The sequence below is a fragment of the Glycine soja genome, chromosome 3 (assembly GCF_004193775.1).
Source record: "Glycine soja cultivar W05 chromosome 3, ASM419377v2, whole genome shotgun sequence".
Lineage (NCBI taxonomy): Eukaryota > Viridiplantae > Streptophyta > Magnoliopsida > Fabales > Fabaceae > Glycine > Glycine soja.
In genome coordinates this window covers 34764086-34791189 of record NC_041004.1, presented here as the reverse complement: position 1 = coordinate 34791189, position 27104 = coordinate 34764086, and the positions used below count along the sequence as shown (strand labels likewise).

Genomic DNA, 27104 nt, shown 5'->3' with positions numbered 1-27104 from the left:
CAACTAGTATCACCATGAAACATTTAGAGGTGCTTACACAATAAATCATTGAGCAAGTCACTTAGAAGATTACTTGACAAGTGACTAAAAGGTGACTTAATAAGTCACACAGTAGTTCCAACTACAACTAACATCTCTAGATTTTTCCCGACAAAATAAAGTTGTAGAGTCACTAGTACTTTGTGTGAGCACAAGAAGGAGTTGCGTTGATATTGATCCATTGAGGGAAGATAGGCACATTGATAACCATAATTAGTTTAAGCTATATGTTGATGTTGATCCTCCTCTTTTAGTGGCAATTGAAAAAGTGTACAATATGTGGTCAACCATACACCACAAGAAAAGAAACAATGATAATGCGTGAGTGGTGGTTGAAAAGGTTATGGATGCAAATGCTTAAGTTTTTTTCCTTATCGATGAGGTTCAAACAATAGGGCATGCTACCAATCATTTCATTCTATGGCCGAGAAGACTTGTTAAGTTTATTTCAGCTAAGGTATTCATAATCAATTGTTTACTTATTTCTTTTATCTTTAATTCTAGTTTTCATTTCATTTCACTTTTTACTACTCATTATCCTTTCGATAACATCTTCTTCAATCTATGACTTTTTCTTTAGTGTTTTTGATTTGTTGTTTATATTGTTATGTTATTATGATTATGTTCGTGTATTCATAAATATTGTTAATTCAAGTCCTATTTTCTATTCGTCAACAAAAGTTAGTTACATTTGTTCTAATTGTGTATTATAGTCCAAATAGTCATTTTATACTTAATGTGAAACTTGTTATTGTTATAAACTTCTAAAAACATGTATTTCTTTAAATTGAAAATCGAATTAACCTTGCTAGTTTGAGAACAAAGAACCCTTAAAGTGTTTTGATTTAGTAAACTTAGTCCTAAAATCAAATTCTTATTTGTTGATTTAATATTTTTTAACCTAATACCAAAATTCTCAATCAACAAATTGGCATGCCTGGTACCTTTTGATCAACATCTTTCTTTCCTATCAGAAACTTAGTCAATGTATCTCTAGCCTCAAAATAAATTTCAGTATTCTCCATTTCTAATTCCTCCGACAATCTATCAAGATTTTCTTTAGAATGAGAAGATTTTTTTTTATCACCTACCTTTGGAACAACGTTGGCCACGAAGATTGGAGTAGGTTGAACACAATTATCCTCTAGAACAACATCAACCATAAGGATATGTACAAGTTCAACGTAATTGGCCTGAGTAATGAAAGGGTCAGTATCAACCTCCATTGGTTTTTCTACGAATTTCATTCTTCCTCATAAATCATTTTTTTTGAATTAGATCTTTCAAAAGAATACAGTTATTAGTCCAGTGTCCAAAAACATTATGATACTTATAATATTTTCAACCTTTCCTTTGTTCAACAGGAAAAACTTTATATCCCTCGGTCAAAACAATATATTTATCTTTAAGTAAAATATTGAATGTTTTATCTGCTTTTGAAACATCAAAATTATACTTCGCATTTTGAAAATTTATTTTGATTTTCTTCATGTTTTAACATTTGACAAATATAAGAAGGACTACGTTTTAATTATGCTATATTAACTTGTCCTTTATATTTAGCATCAAAATCTTTTATTAGAGTCTAGTTCATTTGTAAAATTAGATGTTTCGATATAAGCTACTCTATCTCTTCTAACTGACTTATCAAATTTTCAATTACACTCTTTCTTGAATTTTAATCGTTCGATTTGTATCACTTTATCTACTAGTTGTGGCATATATCTTAGTTGTTCATTCACTAACATTTTACAAATCGAAAATCAAGACCCACTACAACCATTTTTACCAACTCGTGTTCTAGAATTTGTGCGTAGCATCTTGCTTTCATTTGTCTAAATTGATTTAGATAATAGTCGATTGATTCAATATGGAATATTCAAATATTAATTAAATATATCAAACTCACTTGAGCCTTTCCTTTAAAGAATTATTCACGAAAAGTTCTTTCAAGTTGAGCCCAATTAAAAATCAAATTAGGGGGAAGAGTTGTAAACCGTGTTAAAGCACTTTTTATCAAAAAACTTGGGAAATATTTCATTCAAAGATACTCAATAGTTGCAAAATCTCCACATTCGATTTGATAACAAGCAACATGTTCCACAAATAGATTCTTCTAGTTCTCCAAAGAATTTAGAAAAGTTAGGAATTTTATACCCTCTAGGTAACTCAGATTGCAAAACGCAATCATGGAAGGGTGATACAAAATAAGGTTGATTGTAAAAACCAACTGCAAAACCATGTCAATTTAAAACTTGTTTGATTATGTTATTGATGTGTTGGATTTTTTTGTAAGTTATGAGAATTTTGGATGTTATGTTGAAAATTTAGACCTAAACAAACATTATTATTTTGGACATTTTGATTAAATAAAAGAATTCAATCTTGTCCCATATTTTGATTTTGGTTATTTTGTCATGTTAACTAAGTTTTTAATCAAGTACTTTGAAGGAGCAATCATCCCAATTGATGCATGTGGTTATAGGTCGTACACACACACATATCATTCCTAATTAAGTTGTATGTCATTTGGTTTTGGTTTTGGTTTTAATTTTATTTTTTATAATACTTCCTGAATTTCAATTGGAAAAAATATTCTAATAGTCAAATCGTTGAAGTTAGGGGAGATTGGTGTCAATACATGATCGAAAAATGCTTACAAGTTAGCTTCACTCTTTTCTCCTTTGAATTTGCTAGAGAAATCTGAATTAAGTTATTCTTGCTATGGTCTATATGCATTAAACCGTCTAAAATCATGAGTTAAAATACAAATAGTGATAATTTATCTCTTCAACTCCCTAGTTGCTATATACACCTTATAGGAAGTTTTCATGAACTTTGTTTATTGTTAGCAATCCAATTTCTTGTTGGACTTGCAAATGCTTTAGTTGACATTTATCTCTTATTTGTACATGCAACTCAATGTACTTTTTTTAATATATGGATTGGATAATTTATATACAAGTTAATTTCAAAATTAAAATGACATCTTAAAATGTTTATGTGTATGAATAGCTTGGATTATGTGCACATGTTTGGTGGATAGCTTGAATTGTATGGACTTGAAAATTATGGTATTTTTTTTATCAATTGAAAAATATTGTAATGAACTGAATTAGATTAAAAAATACAAATAACACTTCTTCAAACAAGTGTTATATATTTAAATAGATATGGACATTGCTTTTTTTAAAATAAGCAATGTATATATATTCCACGTATAGATAACAATTTTCTTTGAAAAGTGATATATACATCATAAATTATTGTGTATTATATCATAGTGTTATCTCTCCGCTGAGAAGCTTCACCTCTCAATTCGAGTCCCTCATCCTTTCTCTTGCCACTACCATGGAGTCCACGAAGATCTCCCGCAAGCTAATATTTTCCTTAACAAGATCAACAACTCCAACAAAAGCTCCATTAGCCTTTGTTTTTGGATAGATAGTATGTGCACTCATTGTTTTCGTCACAATAGCGATATGATTGCTCTTGTAATGGGTTTTCATCCAAGAAGTGAAGCTTTAAGAACTTCAATGACAACAAAGACAACTCCTACCCTCACCCATAAAAGTACTTCATTGGGTTTTGAACAAACATTTCAAATAAGCTATTTGTGCTGTCGTTTCTGGATTATAACTAGAACCTCCCCTTTTTTGGATCCATCTCACATCAATAACTCTACCCCTACCACCTGTAGATAGTTTCAGACAAGTTTCCTTTGAGGTGGATACCTGAATGTCAAGTATAACTTGTAATAATATATCTTTGGGGGAATGGGAGGATTCTTTTGTCATTTGAGGTGTTAATTTACCCACTAAAGTATCATCCGTTTCTATCCATGACCCAAGGATCACAATTCTATTTTTGTCTAAATTTTTTAGTAAATGGGCTTCTAGATGTGAAATTTTATTAGTGATTCTTTCAGAACCATAACTTGCCATATGAGTATGAATTTCATATTTTTGTATGTGAAAAGAAATATAAATATCTTCATAGACTAGATACTCACTAAATTTTCAATAAATTTAGGAAAATGATCATATGAAAATACCCTTCCCATGACATAAGCTACCAAGACGTTTTTTCCTAAAGCGAGTTCGTCGCTAACTGTAGTAGCACCATATGCTAAAATTTGTCCATTTTTTATGCATTTAACTTGGTGAACTTGTGGTTTTTGATGCATCCAAGTATTTTTGTTGGAACGTTAATATATAGTTAATGGAATGCTTAGAGTATCTCCATTACTAAATAAGGTTTGATGAGTAGTACAATTATGAAACTAATTCTCGGTCAAAAACTTAATCACACTTAAAATTCATCGTCCTCTCCCAATAATGTACTGCATTAATTTGGTGTAAATGTAGATCTAACTGTTTCATAATACACAAAAATGATCTTGAATTAATATTCCACATTATGCAATTTCAAGGAATAACCATCATAAAGAATAAAGTGGTAATCACATAGAAACTCAAGATGTCGAAGTCATGAAGTTAGCACTAAGAACACTTTAAGAAACACTTATTCATCAAGTATAAAAAATGCAAATAGAAATATAGTAATATCATTTTTTATGTAGCTTTTTTTAATATGAATTTTGTGATTTCTCCCTATTTTTTGGACAGTTTTCTACAACTTTGATAAAGATATGATTATTTTCCTAAATTTATTGAAAATTTCACAATTTTTTTTACATAATCTCATACAAAATATGCTTTGTATAGAAAAAAACTAAATGTTTCATGAAATGTTTTTACCAATATATATATATATATATATATATATATATAGATAGATAGATAGATAAATTTAATAGTTTTTGAGTTAGTATAAGAAAATATTTTTTTCAACCTCCACCTCTGATAGCAGGTATAAACTTTTGGCCTTTTTTAGTTAGAAATTAGAAGTAATAATACTATCGAGCTTATTTATAACAAACGCTTCCCCTAACAATTACTTTGTATCCCTCAGTTTCTTTTATTCGTTTATATGGGGATGTCTTAGTGAAGCTCTAGAAACAAGTACTATCATCTACAATTAAGAAGATAATTTCACTAAAACATGATTTACAATGTAGAAAGAGCACGTTTTAGTTTAACAATCCTAACTAACATGGTTAGCTAGCCTAGACAGAACTAACAAGCGGAAAAGAAAAGACTATGACCTATCAGACTCAGCTCTCATCCACTGGTTTTGGACCTGCTCGAGACACCACCGACTCAAAAAGTTTTTCAATCTCTGGCGTTATGAAACTCCGGTTCCGGAAATTGTACCTAGGGTTCTGGCAAATGACAAGAAAAAATGGCAAAGAGAAAATAAAAGAGATTCGGTTAATAACATGTGGAGGATAGAGTTTATGTTCATTTAAGTTAGAGTTTTTTTTCATGTAAGTTTATTTTTTTAATTTTAATCCTTTTAAGTTGATGTTTTTCTAATTTTGATTTTTATAAAATATTTTATTAATTTTTAGTTTCGGTAAGTAAGTTTGTATTTTTTTTAATTTTTGTCTATAAAAAATTATAATTTTTTATTTTTGGTTCCTGTAAAATAAAAAAACATAAACTTATGAGAATTAAAAGTGAACAAAATATCTTATAAGATATTTAAGTTAATATTTTTTCAATTTTAATCCTTATAAAATATTTTGCTAACTTTTAATTTTAATAAATTTGTGTTTTTTCAATTTTGATTTATATAAGATTATAATTTTTATTTTTATTTTTAGTCCTTTTAAAATTAAAAAAAGATACAAACTTAAGGAGATTAAAAATGAGTAAAATATTTTATAAACATTAAAATTAAAAAGACACAAACCTGAAACCTAAAATTAGAAAAATGAATTTATAGGAATGAAAAGTAAAAAAAAAAAAACATCAACTTAAAGAAATATATAAAAACATATTTAAGCCATAAAATAAAAGGATATACCCTGTACAACTCCAAAAAAGTAATGAGGATGCCCCAGGGATGAGGACGTTCAACAAATAGGCGTTCTAGCAAGACTCTAGTTATCTGTTCTTGGATAACTTCCTGCTATGCCAAAACATGAAAATCCCAGTTAAATATATGCTATCCAGACCATATAAAACATAATTGGAAACACAAGTTTAATAGAAAGAAGCACAAAACAGGCTTGATTTGAATTTATTTGATTTAAAGCTAAAGATAAAAACATGCCACGAGTTTAGATGTACCAGGTTTGAGTCTTCAAACAAGTGCAGAAGGAGGAGGGAAAAATAGTGTGTATTGGTATTAGGATAACGCAGTTGGTTGGCAATAGCATTTAGGAAAAGGTAGCGCCCTTCAGAGTCCAAGTCCACAATTAGTGTTTTGAAAATATCCAATGCAGTATCAACTGAAAATAAGGCTACGACGGGGACAGCGTTTGCTGATGTTTGTGTATGGGGAGTTCGTTCCTGAAGCTGATGGATTGCCTATACCAAAACATAAAAAAATTGTTTAAGACTCAACTAGTAACAGCTACAACTTATAGTTAGTCACAGTTCAGTTACTAATTGTTACTTGGTTGTCATTAAAATTGTCCTTAACTGACAGCAGTTGGTCTTTTCTAGTCTAAACAGTAAGAAGTTTTACTCTTGAAGGATGGAAGCTAAACATAAACTCAACACAAATCTTCAATATTGAATCATTAATTCTCCTAATGAAAGTTGTTGGCCCATGACACATTTACTAATATAAATACTATAAAGAAAAAAAACAACTTTTTTATGCATTATCTAGAATTGTGACACAAGTCTACATATTAAAAAATATTAGAAAGAAGAAAGGATATGACTCCAATCAGTCAAGATTTATAGTATTACGCTCTAACATGGTTAAGAATAACTTCAGTAATTTTGAAGCTCCGTGTGGTTATTGACTCATTTGCATTAATGCGGAGGTAAATATTAAAAGTTTTCAATTTAAAGTACCTGCATTCCTACATATAGCACAAGCGAATTAATTAATGGCCGATTGTATCGAGTCCCAGCAGAGGCTGCTTCATTTGGTGAGAGAAGCAGCTTATACTTCAGTTCAGATAAAAATGACCAACTCGGTTGTCTTGTCTGCAGAAAATTTGATTGAACAATTGTAGAAAAAAAAAAGAAAGTAAAAAAAAATGAATATAGAAATAAATAAGCTAAGCAAGACAATATGTAGAACAAAATAAATTATAGTGAACAATTAAAGAAATAAAAAAAAATTCAGCAAAAAGAATTCACAAATTATAGATTAGCAAAAAATGCAACAAACATAAATACATAATCATTCTACTGAATTATAATAGAAAACCATCAATTAATAACAAACCAATTCAAAGAGGGATGGGGACAGGCCTTAAGGTATTCATCTACATGGGTCTTTATCTGCTTTGCTTTAAGTGCTGCATCAACCTCCGACAGAATGCTCGGCGATTGGTTTATTTCTTGAAGCAAATCAATCTGTGTACAGAAGAATAAGGCTGTCACATCAACTACGTCAACTTAATGCTCCTTAATCTTAAACAAACGTTTAAAGGTAGGTAAGAGATTCTAAGACCTTCAATTTAGGAGTAGATGGGTCTGGCAGCCTCATACTACGCGGACATGCACTTAGAATGATATTCCTCATCTGTATGCAACTTGAAGGAATAACATCACAAAAGGTAAAGTGATAATCACAGAGAAACTCCGGGAAGTCATGAAGTAGCACTAAGAGCACCCTAAGTGTGCCTTTATAGAGGACACGAACCTGGTCATAAAAAAGTACAAAAAAAAAAACAAATGTAGATGTAAGAAGCATTATTGTGCATAGACCCAGTTGGAAGCAAATAATTGAGGCCGAGATATAGACAAACCGGTTCTCCTAGTTCAGCATGCCTCAGAAAAGGCTCCATAAATTGGAACAGATCTACAAGCAACCTTTGGATATAAGGCCAACCTTTTTGACCATTACCAGTCAACATTTTTGGCATGAAGCTCCTGTGACTAATCAACTCAAGCCATGCAAAACTGAAGAAACATTTCCACAAAGGAACCGAGTTATAAAACAATATCAAACAAAACAAGTATTAAAAATGGATATATATGATAAAAAATGATTTGTAGACTTTACAGACAAAGAATTGTTAAGAAAGAGCCATTAGGTTCAATTTATTACTGAAAATAATAATCAAACGAACTTAATAAAAGATACTCACTCCAAACAATGATAAATGGCCTCAGGACAATTAACATACGTAATCATTCCAATATAGTATGCAAGTGGGAGCAAAATACTTAATGGACTTTAGTATACAAATACAGGTAAGAAAGTACTGCATTTTGTATTTCTCTTGTATAGATACAAAGAAAATGCATTATCAACTTATCATTGTGCATCATATAACATAAACACAAAAGTTTCAAATTCTATTATAACAATTCCTAGATAAGAGCCACCATAACCATAACCAAAACCTCTTGAAAGCATGCTAAAGAAGAACTCTAACTAAGATCTCTCTACAAGGACATTAAGCAAAAGATACATGGATTTAGCAAGGAAAGATCCAACAATGTAAACTAGAAGCAAATGATCCCTAATCAACATTATTTTCATCTTTCCACAAATAAGAATTGGAATTCTTAATGAATCCAGCAAAATACTTAAACCACAGTACAGAAAACTATGAATCATAAGTAGACAAACCTAACCTGAATGCAGGAACTTTAAGCGGCTGTAAAGCATGAAATGCATTGGCAAAAACAGTCAAAATCTGCAATACATGAAGTGGTATTAGTCAAACACACATGCCTGTAATATTAACTTATTTGGTGCTTGGAAAGGGGATTAAAATGCATTGGCAAAAGCAATCGAAATCAACACAAACAAAATAACCAGCTTAATCACCAGCTGATTACTGGTCAATCATAAACGCATCTACTGATAAAATTCAACAGTTTCAAACTCACAAAACAAGTGTAACAATGTTTCTGGGTATTAACAAGTTGAACAGTTGTTTGTACCCAATAATTAAACTAATACAAATACTATTGAAGAAGTAACTGAAAGTGACAAACACCTGGAGATTTGCACCATCAGTAACAGGCTCTAGCAAACCAAGATCTAGAAGCCAGTTGATGAATAATCTGAAAACTGGCCTTGGATTAAACAAGGCATTCTTCTCCTCTGCATCTTTTATAATGAATCGGACAGTAACTGCCATAATCTGCCATGAATCAATGGGAAACATTAGACTACAATTATATATAATTAATAAAGCACAAAAGAAAGAGAGGGGGAGATAGAGAGAGAATGCATTCAAATTTTAGTTTATTACACACCTTGGAAAGAAGAACAAGTTCGTTTGATCCCTGTTCCAACAACCAATTAAACAGCTAAGATGCTAAAGCTACCCAAAAGAAAATAAGAGAAACGAAAAAGATATACATCTGAAAACCTTCAAGATTGAGAAGACAAGCTTTGCATAAATATCAATTGCAAGAAATGACATTGTCGGTGGTTGAGATTGCAGTGACCCCAAATTAATCACCTCAGTGGATAAGCAATGTGCAATAGCTAGTTCCTGGAGAAAAAAGCAAGGTTAGATCGACAATCCCCTTTAAGCATGAATTGTCACCATCAAGAAAAGAGTAACCGGCATGAAGAAAGAAATGCCACCATCAATTGTCGGAAAAAGTGATCTGTAACATCATCCCCTTTAAGCAGCCCATTCTGATGCAATTGTAAGATGAAGTGGGCTGAAGCTGTATCATTGGCACCAGGAAATTCACATATCCTGTACCATTCTTTAAACAACACGGCAACCTACAATATGTGCATGATAAATATTCAACTTCAAGTATCATTCTGAAACTATATTGTGTTATATACCCAGGCATTCAGAGCAAGATTGTTCTTATAATAGTCATAAGTCATAACTTTCAAGTATCTTCCATGTTTTCTTTCATGACTCTATCAATTTAGCAACAATTCCATATTTTCTCGACAAGTATGTAATATGAAACGCATCTGTATCAGATTTTAGGGTTTCCAAATTTTAGTTTTTAACAGCACAAAGTTTGGCAACAGACCAAAATTCAGAAATTACTGGTTCTAAATTACAACTCTTGTGCCCAAGTGGAGGCAGTGAATTTTTCAATTATTTTTGCATCATAACTTCACAAAATATAGAATTCTCACTCGTTGTATTCATTCTCCTATCCCCAGAGCTTATAGATCTTACAAAAACACACACAAAAAGAAATAATCATGCTTCTAAGAGCAATTTAAGGTGTAATCTGCTCAAACTCTTCCATATTCATATACAATAAATTATTCTACTCAGTCAAACCTCAGGTACTGCTAGCGGAAATGAATCTTGGATTACATTAGAATCAAAAGTGGCACAAGGCATCAAAAGTAAGACTTTTTATTTACAGTCAAATTATAAAGCAGATATGATAGATATCCAACACAATTTGTGCCAAATAGCCATGCAACAAAATTCAAACTTATATATCAATTTCAAGATACCTGCTTGCAGAACCCAGAAGGATCTGGTTCAACAGAATCTACCCCTTTGAATTCTTCCTTGTTTGCATAAAAAAATGTAGAACTGAAACCTTCTCGATGCTTCCTTCTCAAAAAGAGTTGTTGAGTAATCTCTGTATCAATGGTGTTTTTTGCCTGTAAAATAGTAGATAGCATGAAAGGTAACAAGCCTGTAAGTATTGGAACGAACAGATTATTATTATTCATAACCAATGTTTATCACTGTAAATTAAAAATCAGAAGAGAAATGGCAGTTTTAGCCACCCAAGTTAACCAATTGTTTTACTAAAGTGAAAAGTCATTTATCAAAACTTCAAGGATACACCAAAAAAATCTATAAAATGAAAAATCACATAATACAAGATGTATTATCAGGATTAAAGAAGGAAAGCCATTACCTACACAAATATAAATTGATACTGTCCCTCTTTTAGTTTACTCTTCATATTTTTGTAGCCTTGCAATTCTTTTTAGTTTAGTACATCTTCATTCTCATTCAAAAAAGGAAAAGGAGAAAATAATTTGACCTATGGAGGTGCTTTTTACTCGATCCCCTTTTTGTTTCACCAGAGTTGACTATAATGCAGAAAGCATTTCAAACAGTAATCAAATAATCACATACAAGAAAGTATACAATTTGATTGTTACAAACCCAAATTTTTTACAGAGGTGACCAATTGGTAGTTCACATGTATCCTTACTATATACTTCAGTAATTAAAACAATGGAAACATCATATAAATTATGGTGCAAATACTGTAAAATTATTTGTTATCACCAAATAAAAGAAGCAACAAAAGCACAACATCTTCTTCACTGCCACAAATAACTATAACCACAAACACATTTAGCAGCTAACCTTATCAGCAGCAACCTGTTCAATGACTGCAAATCCCAGATCAATATTATCATTGGTGACAAGTTGCATAGCTTGTTCCAAAATTTCATTAGTAATATTTAAGTTTTGAAGTGAATTCCTCAGTTGACTATATATTGATACCCATAATGGTTCCTAGAAGAAATAGAGATACATTAGGCAGATGAAAATAAAACAAAACAGATCCTAAAAGCATATAATGCTAAAAGGATTTGCTAAGATAGAAACAAACAGGATAGATTATCATTTATGGAAATTACTTTGCATGTAACATGAGCCCAACTCCCAGCAAGACTAGTAACCATCAAGTGTGCTGCCTTTAATATACGCGTCTGATCAGATTCCATAGCATAATCCTGCAAATGAATTACATAAATTAAAATCAAGCAAAACAAACTGGGTATGAGAACAAGCTTTAAAAAAGGCTTCCAGTTACAACAAGAATACAACAGCCATTTCTATATACATTACCTACCAAGCAGCAGTTGAACAGATATTATAAAAAACTTCGTACTCCATTGCCCAGAGGCTCTTCGCTATGCGAAGGTATGGGGGAGGGATGTTGTACGCAGCCTTACCCTTGCATATGCAAAGAGGCTGTTTCCGGATTCGAACCCATGACCAACAAGTCACCAAGGCACAACTTTACCGCTGCACCAGGGCTCGCCCTCAGTTGAACAGATATTATGACATTTAAAAAAATGTGGCATTATAAACTATAATATCCTAGATATATCAACTGTAGCAAAGATTAAATTAGGATATACAACAAATGGAATTGTGAAATCAAGCAGTTAGAAGCAAGACTTCAATGATAAGTAAACCTTTAAAACAAGCTCCATGGTTGTTTTTGTTGCCATGATAACAGTTCTCTGAACAAAACTACTAGATGCTATCTCTTTGATAGCCCTGTCCATTGCAATGGGTACCACACTGTAATTAAAAAATAGTAACTCAGTCATATAGATTCAAACAAGAAGAAGAACAATATAGTGAGAGCACCATACCTATTAAAATACATTTGCAACCCAAAACCACCAAGTTTTTCGTTGATAATAGCACGAGTCCCAATATCAGGTATCTGTATTGGAAGCTATAAACACAAGAAGTAGGAATCAGTTATGCTTAAAAATAGTATGCCATTAAGCTTAAAAATGGTACAATAAAGAGAAACAAGTTTTAGGTTCCAAACCCGGCTAATAGAAATAGGAGCTGAGGCAGGAGTTGCTTGTAACAGTACTTGAGCAGAGGAAAGTTGATCAGACAATCCCAGAGGTGTAAACTTTTCATCTTCCATCAATGCTCCCGAGGAAATATGAAGAGGACCAGCATACTATCAACCCATAAATATGCAAAGAAATAATATATAAATTATCAAAAAAAGAGGTCAGTGGAGCCCAAAAGTATGTAAGAACATACCTGAGACACTACATGTGGATGAGCCCCCGTATTGGATGGATTGGTGACTACAAGTGGTAATTCAGCTTCATTTACTGGAGGTACAGGGCCACATTTTAGATCAATAATCATTTTTGATGATGCCCCGACATCTTTATTAGAGAAATCAGGATTTCCTTCCATTTCTCTTTTTCTATCCTTCAGCAGGAGGGAAGTTGGTGTGACATCCATCATATCTACACCAAGATGTTTTAACAAAACCTGTATAACACAAGATTTCGACGAATAGCTGGATGAGAGACATAATTATGCCAATGACACTCCAGCAAGGAGAAAAAAAAAAACTGACCTCTATGTCAAACATGAGGTTCATTTTCAGGTTTGGCATTGAATAAATTTCAACAAGCAATCTCAAAATGCCCTTAGTCCAAGGATTAGAAGGTTCATATGCAATACTGCTTTGGCATGATTTGAGGATCTATGACACAAAATTGAATGAAAATGTAGCACACTATTGAATATAAATATAAAAAAATAATCATAATTATTGGGAAACACCCAAGTCCCACATCAACTAGAGATAAAATCAATATAGGGTATATAAGCGAGGGACAACCCTCACCCTTTGAGTTAACTTTTGGGGTTGAGTTAGGTCCAAACTCACATTCTAAGAACAATCATAGATTGTACCTTTGATATAAATGGAATAACAGCAATCATTAGCCCCTTCTCATATGCCTAAACCACGGAAAACAATTCGATAAGTAAAAGATCACTTGAAATGCCATCTGCTCCTGAAATTAAATATATCCAATTTGGGAATCACCTCTATAATCAAAGATTTTGGGTCTATTTCACGAGCCTTCAAAACCTGATTCCGGCCAATTGTTAACTTTCCAAGCCAGCTGCCCAAATTTTTAAGCAAAGAGCGTTCCTCTGAACTTGATTTTATGAGCTCTGATCCTAAAAGAACCTGAATATTTTGCAAAAACCATGTATTATTTCAAAGGCACATGTTCACTTCAATCAAGAAGGGAACAGAAACAAGGCTCAAACCTTGCAATTTTCATAAGTTGCCTGGATAATCTCTTTGTTCAAAGCCTTTGAATTAACTTTATCCAGGAATTTCAGGTACAAGTCATGAAAATTTGGCTCAATGCTTGCTCTAAAAAAAGGTATCATTTGGTATAAGTGGAAGTAAATGGAGGTACCAATTTGATAAGATAAATATTTGAGCTGTATTGTAGTATGTGCTGAAAAATAAAGGGAGTTGAAAAAAAAAGATTTAGTATACTGGCACATAAAACATGAAACACCGTCCATCTCTAATTCCCCAAGCAACTCCTTCAGATCCTGAGTTTTAATGACTTCCTGTTCTCTGTCAGCTTCTATCATTGAGTTCTATCTTAAAATTCAATCTAGAGAGAAATGACAAAATATTAAAAATGGGTTTTTGTTTCATCTAACAGTCCTCCTTATTTCCATGTTGAAGCTCGGTCAACAAATTAGGTAATTCTGGGTTCAGTATATTTTGTATGGAAAATTGAGTACACTGAAAATATCTAAGAATTCAACATAATTCATAATGCAAGAATACAACGTGATTTTATACCCTAATCCTGTTATACTCTGGTTAACAATGCAGTAAAGTAGGACTTAAAACAGATCCAAAACCAAATTTTCGACTTTCTAAAATCTGTTTAAGTACCCTGCATTTCTTAGTTCTCTATTTACCCCAACAGTCCATTTAAAGTTCCCCGCTGCATTTAATCACCATGAAACCCCAAGTATAGTCACTATCTTCAATCTTCACGGTATATATACCCTTGCACATATATCTACGTGGATGGAACTTTTTACAGCAATTACATGATACATGATGTAACTTATAAATCATGCTAACCTTTTCATAACCATATATTGTGCAAACCAAGGATAATACTGCTCTTTCAAAATTTCAGTGAACTCTTTTGCTTTAGAATCAATGTTAGCCGCAAAAGTATTATTAATCATAAGTGATATCTTGTCCTGAACCTCTGACCCTGGAGCCTGTTAACATCATAAAAAAGCAGGTGAAAGAAATCCAAATTTAGATTTATATAAGAAATTAAAGTAAAATCGGGAGCGGATGAAAAATGAAACACTTGAAAACTATTTTGTAAGAAAATATATAAAATCATCAAGAATCTATAACAACTGATCAAATCCATTAACAAAACTCAAGAAAGCAGCCAATCTGATAAATTTATTGTAAAAGGCTAGAGCACCTCAATAGGAGTTTCTCTTTTCTCAGCAGCAGCAGCCAACGTTTCAATGTTCAAGGCAGATCCAAACCCTACATCAGATGCACAGATCAAAGGAACACAATGTATCTTCAGAAATAACAAGCAGAAATAAAGGCTAATATTTATGGCTTTATGCTAATCAACAGGAACTGTTCACAGTTAACAGAAATATACTGATTGAAGTAGCTCCACGGGAAGGACAAACAAATCCACGAGACGAAGGCATTGAGGAGGTGCTGACTGCGCTATGTAACTGCAATTGTAACAACAAAATTAATATGAGCATGAGCAAGAGTGCAATAAAATAAAGCATGGGAAACTGAGAAATTGCAAAGTACAGACCTGAGAACAATCTATTATAGATATATGCAGCCTCTCCAACTCCTCAGAATGTTGTCTAGAGGTAACTAAGTCAGTATGAGATTTAAGAACCTGTAGTCGAAAAAGGTCAGATAGCACAGTAAAAATGAAAATCAAATGAGGCCAGGGCAGGCTGATAAACAAAATATTAATGTAGAACCTTCAAAAAGGTAGCAGTTGTCTCAACACAGAGACTCAGAACAGCACCAGACTGATGAAAAGATTTTCCAGAAAGGTTCTGTGATCCACCAAAATGGGCATCCTTTAAGAACCCGAGGCACTCCTGCAAATCCTAAATATGTCAGCCACTTTTCTTCTACAAAAAACTCAGGGGAGTACAAATTAAAATGCACAAGACCAAAAGGCTGCATAAATCTGTAATGTTAATGTCTTAAAAAATTAAAATCAAGGCATGAGGGAAGGCATTATTACCTCAAAAAAGACATCCTTGTATGTGGTTAAGTTTCTACTCAACCATTTCTCAAGGTCAAGGAATTCTTTTCTTGATGCAAAAGCTGCTAACCTTATACTATAATAAGAGGGAATAATTTCCACCACGGATGATAGAATCTGTAAAACAAACATGAAACAAGAGTTAAAAATGGGAAAAGATAATAGCAAAGACAAGGGATTGGCATTGGTGAAGACAAATATGAAGGCTTATTGCAAAGTAACTTAAAGGGCTCAACGAGGGTGAGAGCTGCATATGTTAACAAATTTTAGATTTTAGATTCAAACAAGAAAAACTATGATAACCGACAGTGAAATCTATCTATCAGGAAAATGACCAAAATGAAAAATACACACTTTACAAGAGAACAACCTTTAGCTCCTGGCAGATGTCCACAATTCTTATAATGCTGTCTGCATCATTGTTTTGAGAATCCATAAGCCCTCTCAAGACCAGATTGGGGTTAACATGCCAAAGCTGCAGAATGATCCCACTGCCTGCAGGACTTTTTACTATCATGGGAAACACAATCAGAGATACTTCCCGTTGCAAGAGGTTGTAGGCAGTCTGCAAGAACAACAAATGCAAACTAAATATATCAAGACATGAAACGGGATGCTGTGGAGAACCAACGAATATGAATCCATTATATTGTACATTTATATGTGCCATCCCAAGAAGCAAGACTTCAGGACAGTGTTTAAGGGGATAATCAAGGATGGATCGAACAATGCTGGTGTGACCCTTCTCAGCTAGCAGGCAGAGGACATCTAAAAGGTCAAGACACAGCCATGCATTATTTGCATGTTCATTTTGATGCTTGTGGTAATTAACTGCATCAACATATGCCTGCACAGAAATTTGTTGTCATAAAGTTTTGGAGATGGAAACAAGAAGCAGCAAATGTACAGAAATAACATCATACCAGCTGTCTTCCTGAGCGTGCAAAGGTAAACATTTCTGGTAGTGCTGATACAGCATATTTAAGGAAAGACAGTTGACCCTCAGTGTTCTTCCAAACAGATCCACATATGGCATGGAGAGGAAAAGGTTCCTGCTAGGTTCATTTTCAGAATTTTATGCCAGAGTTTTCATGTCAATCAATTAAGCTCCAGGAAAAGGATATGTAAAGTTCAGATATTATACCTTACAGGCATGTTTGTATACTGACATGAGAAAAAAGAATGCTTCTTCACAAGGAAGGAAAAACCCTTCATGGTCAAGATTTTCTATAACGCGTATCCAATTGGTTTGTGGTGCCTGTATCAGAAAAAAGAAACCATTTACTTTAATTTATTCTAATTTCAATGACTGGAATAAAAAGCCTATAACAACATGAAATTTCAAGTTTTATTGAAGAAAACTCACTAGTTGCTTCACTGTATCTATCAAGACATCAATATTCCAAGAGTTCAGAAGCGGCAACTCAGACACATTGTATCCATGGGCTGCACGAAATGTTAAGTATGTGTTCTGGTTGTCCTCCAGCCCAGTATTACTATAAGCAATAGCGCCAAGCAATTTAGATAGCGCATTATCAGTTAAAGGTAAGAAGAGCGAGAGTATCTCCTTGCACCCTGAGACATCAACCGTGCAACCATAGCCTAGTTCCTTCACGATATCTCCTATGTTAATTTCCTTCTGTATGTCTGCTAAAATAGCATCAAAATCATTTTCTCCACTGTCATGTAACAACTCCATATTCCTGTAAAGAGACAGGGAAAGCTACTAAGCAGGCATGCAATTAAACATTATGAATGAATTAATTACTATTACTAACTAATAATATACAACAAACATACAATTATATTTAAAAGTGGATGCATGTTTTATTTTACCAACATGATAAATTTAATTAATGATTAAAAGGTTTTATACTAACCACTTAGTCAGGGGTTAAATCAAATAAGTTTCAATATCATTGACTGAATGATGAGTAGTTAACCTGATAAAATGGTTATCAGTCAGTGATCCGTGATTAACATGACTTTTGACCACAATTGTATCACCCATACAATACAATAAGGATAACTAAATAAGTTACAACCTTAAAAAATCAGCCTCGTTCATCTCATCAGGAAGCAATCGAGTCAAGAAAAAAGGTGGTGTATCTTTGAATTGGACAAGTGACAATATCTGCATAAAGGAATCCACATGCTTGGAAAGACCCTCAGACTGCTTTAGGAACATGATAATATTGTGAATTTGCTCATGGTAACTCAAAGAACTAGGGTTGGCACACAATTCCTCAATCCGAGCTATGGAGAAAATTTTGCCTAACAGGAGGAATATTTCAGGTCAAATATATAATAATAATAAATAACACGGGAAAATATTGACACTGATCATGAATTAACATTGCAAAAAGATATAAACATTATTTGTCAAGTAAAATGTATGTAGGAAAAACAATAAGAACTGAAATAGAAATTAACTTCATACTTACCACACAGCCTGGCATCAGGATTCTCAGAATCAGATAAAGCAAGACCGATGACAATTTTTTCCAATAAAGATAACTGCAATCTGTTACAAAAACTTTCTAAAAAGCTTTCATTAATTTCTATATTCCTCATTGACTCAGAAAACACTGTACTGAAGTTTAGTTTGCCCAAGAGGTGCTTAATGACTGCCCCAAGAATTGGCTCATGCTGCGTGTCTTCCATATCTCTTCTGACATAGTCATAGTGATCCAAGCAAGTTTGAAGCAGCAAAATGCATCCAGCGGTTCCAAATTCTGTGAACTGTCAGCAGAAGAAAGAACACATCAATAACCAATCCAATCAGAGTGACAATACAAAGAAGATTCCAAATATGAATCAATTAAAAAATAAAGAGCAACCCGAAGCAAATCTAATAAGGTCTCTGGCGAAACCAATAATTTGCCTGGTATTAGAAATTAGGGTAATTCAAAGGGTAGCAAAACACAAAAACAGAGCACTGAACAAGACAGGATATGAACAAAGATGCAAGTCCATAAAGCATGGAGAAAAGTAATAATAATATCATAGAACTTCCCATAGGATGTGTGGCATAAATAAATCATTGTGAAATGTGTCATATATAGACTCAAATACTCATATTATGAACCACCAGAAAAAGAAAAAAAATAAAGATTATCAGTACAGCTAAAGCCCCTACAGCGTAATCTTCTGCAAAGGCAAAACCTCATCAGTTAACAATTTCATAATCATACCCCAATTCAGTAGAACACAGTAGTAAGCAATTTTTTTTGTTTGAAAAAACCAGAAATTTTTATCGGCAAATATTAATTTTAGTTTGTTAGTTTTTGTGAACTTTCCCTCATTCCCTTTCTTCTTAAGCACCCAATCAACCTTATATCTCCCATTGAAAAAACCAGATTGATTCTTCATGTCACAGGAAGATAAGATAACAATAAGTAATGTAGCATTAATTCCCTCCTAAAACAATATCTAATGTGTATCTTTCCCTTTACAAACCTACTAAAAATCCACCTACAAAAAATCCATAAAAGCATTCCCACGTGGTGGCAAAATTAAAAGCATTCTTGAACACACAAGCATGCGTGCATGTCAAGTCAATTCAAAAGTCGAATCCAAAAGATAGGGGTCAAGGAAGAAACTTTATCAAGCACGCAGCATAAACAAGAAATTCGAAAGAAACCCAGAAAAAAGATTAAGTGTGAAAAAGAAAGATCCCAGTGAGTGAATGAATGAATAACCTGAGAGAGTTGGCGGAAAACGGAGTCAAAGTTGACTTCGTTCAAAGAACTGAGGAGAAAGCGAATCTGGTTGGAGGAGAAGTTGGCCATGGTGGTGGGCGAGGAATTACGAAGAACAAGAGTCATCACAGGGAAAGAAAGCTGAAATTGGTAGAGAAGAAGAACAAGAAAAAAGAATGAGTGAGGTTTGACTTTTGAGTAAAGAAGAAGAAGAAGAGAAGGTGGTTTTACTCCTGTGCAGTGTTAACGTAGTCTCATGCAAAATTAGACACACCTACCTACGAAATATCACCTTTTGACTTCATAAATGTCTATATTTATAAGGGATGGTTTGTTTTTTTTTTTTTCCTAAATAAACGTTTTCTCTCTTATTTTTTTTCTAGTCTATACTACTTTACAATTTAATTTCTAATATATATTATTTGGGACTTTCTCTCTCCTTTTTATTTTTTTAATATAAAATATAAATATTATATTGTATAATCTTTTAATTGGCTTTAAAATTACTTATTTATTAAATTAAATTTTATAATTTTGTTTTCTATTTTTTTAAAGAAAAGATATACCGATAAAGAAAAAATAAAAAAAATTGGATAAAATTAGAGTACAATTTTTTAGTTACTTTATATGTATTTTTGCAGTTAAATTTACGTGCTGTTGATATTTTTTTGTTATGTTCGTTAATTAAAAAAATAAGAAAATTAGTTAGTAGTATTAAAATAAACTAAAAAAAACACAGTAAAGAAACTAATTGATACACATCTGTCTTATACAATAGACATAAAATTTCAAAGAGTAGTAACTTCTATATTGAAAATATCTTTAAAAATATATATTGAAAATATCTTTAAATAAAAGTATATTAAAAATATCTTTAAAAATATTTATTTAGCAATTATGTTTGGCTTAAGTGATAAGAATTGATATTTTTATTATTTATCACTTGCTGATATGAAAAGAAAATATTAAAATACCCAAAAATAACGACTAAATATGAGCTATTTTTTATAATAAAAATATATTGAAAATATTTTTAAAGACATTTAATTAACAGTTATTTTTTGCTGTCACCTCAATCAATGTGGCAAGAATATGAACTAGATACCTGATCCAAGGAGAGAGGACTCTAAATGATCATCTCCTTTTCAATTGCATTTCTAGTGAGACGGAGGAAGAAGAAAATGTACGGGAAAAATAGAAAAAAATGTGAAATTTTCTGACAACATGATCATAACAGAAACAATTATCCTAATATATCTCCATCTTAAGTTTTTCCTTAGCCAATGTAATTGTTTAAGTATTTTATAGATAATGCAATATAATGTTCTTCTATAAATAAATTGTTAAACAAAAAGTTTTCTCATATTTAATTAAATCTAATGACATAAACAAACTAATTATATTTAGTAATATAATTATATTAGAAAATTCAGATTTTAAATAAAAATATTCACCTAAAAAATATGTTAAGTAAATTAAATGATAAAAAATAATTATATTTAATAATATCATTTTCTTTAAAAAAATTAAAAAACAAAATTAAAAAATTTAATTTATTAAATAAGTAATTTTAAAACTAATTAAAAAAATTATATAATATAATATTTATATTTTATAATATTTTAATTAAAAAAAATGAGAGAGAAAGTCCCAAATAGTATATATTAAGAATTAAATTGTAAAGTAATATAGATTGGAAAAAAGGAAAAGAGAGAAGATGTATTTACACGAAAAAAACTAGAATGATTTGGTTGAGAGAATTATTATTCAACTAGAGTTTTGCCCGTGCGAACGCCCGGGCTCATACTCCTATTTGAATATTACCAACACGTGTTCATTTTAGGATTTGAGATTTCTTAATTGTTAAATATTAATAATCTTTAAAAAATGTACAAAAAATTAATTTAAATATTCAAACAGATAATACAGACTAAAAAGACTACTAATGTAAAAACATGTAACATATTGTGAAATCACTGCTAATGTAATTACAATTCAAAGTACAATGTCAAACACACATAAAATATGAGGTTCCATCTTGAATTAGGGTCTCTGATCCCAAACAATAAGTCTCGACAACTTCAATGGTCTGCAACAATAAATGTATATAATAAGTAAATAAAAATAAATCACAAAGTAGACAAAGAAAAATAACTTACATGTACTTGAAGCATTTGAAGATCTACATTTCATTGTCCCTTGGTTCTGTAAAGGTGAACAACCACATTCACTAAAGTGCAGGCTTTTTTCGAAAGCCCAAGTAATATTATTTGGAAACAACCAAAATTGAATCTAACTAAATAATATATAGCATAGAAAAATTAAACCCACAAACATAGAATAAAACATAATAATAATTGTATTGTTGATAGCAATGTTTAAACAAACAAAAGTAAAAAAAAAAAATTGTTCATTACCCGAGGGTAATTAAATTACAACATAATATATCAAAATAAAACAAAGATAAGTAATTAAATATTTCTTCAAGGTGAGTCAGCTTCATCCTCTGTGTCATCCCATGTAACTTGCTTCCTATAGAGGACCTCCCATAAATGTTGGTCAATGTTGTAGAAAAAGATGACCTCATCTCCAGCCTTCAAATGACAGTCACCTAAACAATGAATCCACGCGTCAGCAACACATGACATACCATTGTTCATGGTGATCATCCATTTCTGGTGCCTACCACTACCACAATCTACAACCATATATTTTTTTGATGCAGTTAAATAAATTGAAGCCTCTGGTGGCAGAACCTAGGTTAGAAGGAACACGGTGATTAAATATAAGAAGTCAACAATAAATAATATAAAGGATTATGATTAAATTAAGAAACACCTACCAATTGATAATTTTGATGTATCATATCTTCAGAGACATCAATGGTAAAAACATGGTGCCTTATGGTTGGGGCTGCCCTTTGGTGTAGAGGTCCCACAACGTCCACACTGAAAGTAGTATTTTTTGTCCCTTCCAACAAATCGCATGAGAACACTTTCGTGAATGCCATGGGTTCTCCTAAGTTCCTTGAGTCTATCACCAAAATAGAAACGGTTACCATATTTATGAAGCTTTATAAAATGTTTGTCTCCTTCGTAGTCGAATAACACATAATTTGGATAATTTGGGGACCATTGTCTATGATAAGACAAAGGAACCTCAATGACATTCTGCACATTAAAATTTGAAGCATATTATTTATTTGATATTAACATAAATAACTAAATGTTTAGGGGTGAGAGTCGTAACCTGTTGAACATGGAATGACGCTTCAAATTGGTGCACAATTCTCGGTACATGTAAATTTGATGGGCCCTAGATGAGAAATGTTTACGTAATGAGTAAGTGAACAAAGATGTACCCATTGAAAGGAGAAGATAAATATCGCAATATCAAACATGTAGTATGAACGAAAAGAACAAGGATAGAAGGATGAAGGCTACATGATGAAGCAAACTCGAACATATAAGAAGGTAAACATAAAGGATGGAAAAGTTAAACTTACAGCATCAAACACATTTGATGATGATGTATTCATAGTGTTTTGTGTTTGGAGAAGTCCTTCGACAAATGGGTGAAGATTTGAGGATACTGGGTGGTTATAGATATATATAATACTGCGTTTTAATTATGGGAGGGGGAGGGTGAACACTTATCAAGAACAATTAACAATGTACAAAGTAACCGATAACCTTTTACACTTCCCGTGCTAGTTTATTATGGTTACTGTTGTTGTGTTTTTATTGTGAGGCTATTACACTTCACGCGCTAGTCTATGATGACTATTGGTGTATAATTAAATAGTAATAAATAATTACATACAAAGGTTAAATTTTAAAAAATAATAACAGTAACTCTTTATCAAAAACAGTAATTATGTGTATATGGAAAAGATGATGTTTTTTACTTCCCTATGTATGAAATATGAATAGACACGTAGTGTTTTAACATTGGGAAATTGCACCTCAGCAAACATCTAGTAGTGTATTAATTACACGGGAAATTATACGTCAGGAAACATCTGGTAGTGTACTATAATAATTATGAGGGATGATGGATGTGACATCCCATTTCAAAGATTGAAATCAGAATACTGACGGTCACTACACAAAGACTATTAATATAATACATGCTGATATCCATAAGATAAAGTGTTAGTAGTCATTAGCACCTGTATAAACACAAATTCCAAAAAATCTGCTAACGGGACTTTGTAGGGGTCTATACGTTACCTTGAAAAGACAAAAGAAAGAAACACAAAAAATCAATATTCATGCATACAACATTATTTGTACACCGAACTAAATTTTTCAGTTAAAGATACAAAAAGGTGTTGTTGAATTTGGATTACTTCAGCAAAGTAACAATCGCCGGTGACTCTAAATTTGGATTACTTCAATTCAGGACAATAAATATTGCAAACAATATCAAAATTTCAACAAAGCTGTATTTGAAATGCCAAACACTGTTATTTGTGTAGTTTGTTGGTCTCGGTCAAAATTAAAAACCAATGTCAGTTAGGATATACCAAAATATAAACAAAATTAACTAAACAACAGAATACAAATGGTGCAACTTAATTTTTCAAATTATTATCTACAAAATGACATGGTTAAACACCCATAGAAAAAAATCATAACCAAAAAAGGCCAAAGACAATAAAGCAAACAAATATTAGGGCTGACATAGAAGGCTTAGGTAAAATCAAACAAATAAGGGCTGACATAGAAGGCTTAGGTATAATACACAGGAAAGGTAGAAGGAAAAAAAAGAAGCCATTTACAGTTGATGTAGAACACAAATAAGCAATTTACCTAGCAACAATGGATACAAAGAATCATAGAAATGGTAAAAGGTCGAACCAAATATAATACACAGGAAAGGTAACGTAAAAGCTAAAAAAAAAAATATACAAATGGGATGATCATGACTCTAATTTTCTGAAAACATGGTAATTGTTTTTCACCTCCTCAGTTACACCTTCACCATCCTGTCAAAATAGAAATACTGAATGATATAAGAAACAACCATTGGTTATCATAAAAATTGCAAGAAAAACAAAGTTTTAAGAAAGAAATTCACAGATGATAAAATGCAAAGCCACCACAAACTATCACATTGTAGAATTTGAAACAGAACCAAAAAACAGGATCACAAATCACAACAACTAACCAATTCATAACACTACAACTATGACAACAACATTAACAAATTCACAAAGGCATACAATAGAATGAAACAAAGAAGGTACCGCTAAAGGCTATGCAGAGGATGCAAGAACACAGGTTTGGATAACAGTGTTGTCTTGCCTTGTGAAGGGTTGCCTGAACATCCAAATATAATACACAGGAAAGGTAAAGTCTAAAGAAAAAAGAATCATAGACATCCACCAAAGAATGTATAAATTAATTTTTGAAATACAAAAGCTGTAAGTAGAATTTTATTTTCCAATATTAATACAAATTGAACCCAAATAAGCAATCTACTCAGCAGAAATGGATACAAAAGGTGCAATTCAATATTTGAAACAACAGAATGCACACACAAATAATAAGTATGTGATACAAAATGTACCATTGCTACAAAAGCAAACAAATTTTTATCTACAAATGACATTAATAAACACCCACAAAAAAAATCATAACCAACAAATGCAAAAGACACTAAAGCAACCAAATATTAGGGCTAAGGTAGAACACAAATAAGCAATCAACCCAGCAGCAATGGATACAAAAGGTGCAATTTAACATTTGAAATACGAAAGGTCCAACCAAATATAATACACAGGAAACGTAGAAGCAAAAAAAAAAAGGAATGATAGAAAGCACCATCAAGGTAGAAGAACGATCAGGAACACCCTCAAAATCGCACTTGTTGTCATAAAAATCTATCCTTTTGTTCTGTGAGAAAAAAATCAAAGCTTTAGTTTTCTTCGGGCTTGTATGCTCAACAAAGTAGGAGAACGATCAGGAACACCCAAATATTAGGGCTGAGGTAGAACACAAATAAGCAATCTACCCAACAACAATGGATACAAAAGGTGCAATTTAACATTTGAAACACAAAAGGTCCAACCAAATATAATACACAGGAAACGTAGAAGCAAAAAAAAAGGAATGATAGAAAGCACCATCAATGTAGAAGAACGATAAGGAACACCCAAACAATTAACCAAAAAAATTAAGCTTTGAAATAACTACAAAGAAAACGTACCTGTTGTGATAAAAATTGTTGCTTTTCTTGAGATAAAAATGAAAGCTTTAGTGTTGTCCGGACTACTATGCGAATCAAAGTAGAAGAATGATCAGGAACAACAAAAGAATAAACCAAAAAAATAAGCTTTGTAAGAACTACAAAGATAACACACCTGTTATGATAAAAATCGTTGCTTTTCTTGAGATAAAAATCAAAGCTTTAGTCTTGTCCGGGCTTTTATGCGAAACAAAGTAGTAGAAGGATGAGGAACACCCAAACAATAAACCAAAAAAAATTAAGCTTTGAAAGAACTACAAAGAAAACACACCTTTGTGATAAAAATCGCTGCTTTTCTTGAGATAAAAATGAAAGCTTTAGTGTTGTTTGGGCTTCTATGCGAAACAAAGTAGCTCGAAGTATCAGGAACACCCACAAAAAACATGGAAGAAAAGAAACGTTAAAGCAACAAAGAAAACCCCTCGTACACAGGAAGCGAAATGGCAAAAAACAAAAAGAAAAAACGCAGAAGACGGGTGGGCAAATGAAGACATGTGATGTTAAAAATCGCATCTTTAGCAAAAGACAGGTTCCGTTTATGGGTCTATGCACCTACGGTGGTCAAAATCACCGTTTTGTTGAGATAGAAATCAAAGCTTTAGTGTGTTGTTCGACCTTCTCTACGAAAGAAATAACATGCAATATAAGTTTAAGCAAAGGACCATGAGAAAGCTTTGTAAGAGATCAATATAAATGCAAACGTACCTCTAAAAATCCAAAAAATTGAAGCTTTAGTGTGTTCTTCGAGCTTCTCTGTGAAACGAAAAGCATGCAAAAAAAGAAACATCGAAGCAACAACGAAAACGCCCCCGTACTCATCAAAATCGCAGCTTTATTGTGTGCATCCACCTTCTCTGCCAAACAAAGAACACAGGAAGCGAAATGGCAAAAAACAAAAAGAAAAAACGCCGAAGACGAGTGGGCAAATGAAGAGATGTCATGTTAAAAATTGCATCTTTAGCAGAAGACGGGTTCTGTTTATGTGTCTATGTACCTAAGGTGAAGGAAAGGTAGTGGTGAGATAAGAAAGAACATGAACAATAGTACCAACACATTGTCTTCCATGTTTTTTTCTCACAGCAGAGAAAAGAAACACGAAACCAAGCAACAGCAAATGGGGCAACGAAAAGGCGAAATGGCCGTAAACGCAAAAAAGGAAAAAACAATAAATGTGTTGGTATTCGTAAAAGAAAAAAATAAAAAAGGAAAAAAAATAAGGTTGAC

At 32.3% G+C, this 27104-nt stretch overlaps 2 protein-coding genes and 1 long non-coding RNA gene across 3 annotated transcripts; all 3 read right to left on the bottom strand.

The window, feature by feature from the left end:
* Positions 1 to 5046: 5046 nt before the first annotated feature.
* LOC114405200 (CCR4-NOT transcription complex subunit 1-like) lies at positions 5047 to 15039 on the bottom strand. The gene is made up of 24 exons (XM_028367833.1): positions 14974 to 15039; positions 14733 to 14878; positions 13886 to 13994; positions 13656 to 13802; positions 13520 to 13567; positions 12851 to 13090; positions 12624 to 12764; positions 12439 to 12524; positions 12256 to 12364; positions 11692 to 11787; positions 11414 to 11566; positions 10537 to 10689; positions 9682 to 9828; positions 9461 to 9586; positions 9345 to 9374; positions 9083 to 9229; positions 8715 to 8776; positions 7880 to 8033; positions 7582 to 7773; positions 7380 to 7484; positions 6975 to 7109; positions 6237 to 6476; positions 5971 to 6072; positions 5047 to 5323 (listed from the first exon to the last, which is right to left on the bottom strand). Exons 1-24 carry the CDS (start codon positions 15037 to 15039, stop codon positions 5216 to 5218), a joined length of 3042 nt encoding a protein of 1013 aa, XP_028223634.1. The 3' UTR covers positions 5047 to 5215.
* A 1243-nt stretch (positions 15040 to 16282) lies between these two features.
* LOC114406564 (CCR4-NOT transcription complex subunit 1-like) lies at positions 16283 to 19803 on the bottom strand. The gene is made up of 8 exons (XM_028369298.1): positions 19629 to 19803; positions 18372 to 18669; positions 17970 to 18201; positions 17294 to 17630; positions 17072 to 17185; positions 16851 to 16979; positions 16583 to 16774; positions 16283 to 16492 (listed from the first exon to the last, which is right to left on the bottom strand). Exons 1-8 carry the CDS (start codon positions 19752 to 19754, stop codon positions 16283 to 16285), a joined length of 1638 nt encoding a protein of 545 aa, XP_028225099.1. The 5' UTR covers positions 19755 to 19803.
* A 2165-nt stretch (positions 19804 to 21968) lies between these two features.
* Positions 21969 to 22791, bottom strand: LOC114405502. The gene is made up of 2 exons (XR_003665249.1): positions 22471 to 22791; positions 21969 to 22239 (listed from the first exon to the last, which is right to left on the bottom strand). It is a non-coding gene; the product is annotated as an uncharacterized LOC114405502 (long non-coding RNA).
* Positions 22792 to 27104: the final 4313 nt, after the last annotated feature.

What these genes read in the sequence shown, in the direction of transcription:
- LOC114405200 (XM_028367833.1), bottom strand. Translation starts at nt 15,039, where the DNA reads ATGGATTTGATCAGTTGTTATAGATTCTTGATGATTTTATATATTTTC. An exon ending in ATCCACATGTAGTGTCTCAG is followed by an intron (nt 12,765 to 12,850) that starts GTATGTTCTTAC and finishes ATGGGTTGATAG; the next exon opens with TATGCTGGTCCTCTTCATAT. An exon ending in CTTCTGGGTTCTGCAAGCAG is followed by an intron (nt 9,829 to 10,536) that starts GTATCTTGAAAT and finishes CACATATTGTAG; the next exon opens with GTTGCCGTGTTGTTTAAAGA.
- LOC114406564 (XM_028369298.1), bottom strand. Translation starts at nt 19,754, where the DNA reads ATGACTCTTGTTCTTCGTAATTCCTCGCCCACCACCATGGCCAACTTC. An exon ending in GAGGCTGATTTTTTAAGGTT is followed by an intron (nt 17,631 to 17,969) that starts GTAACTTATTTA and finishes GTCTCTTTACAG; the next exon opens with GAATATGGAGTTGTTACATG. An exon ending in TAGATACAGTGAAGCAACTA is followed by an intron (nt 17,186 to 17,293) that starts GTGAGTTTTCTT and finishes TTTCTGATACAG; the next exon opens with GCACCACAAACCAATTGGAT.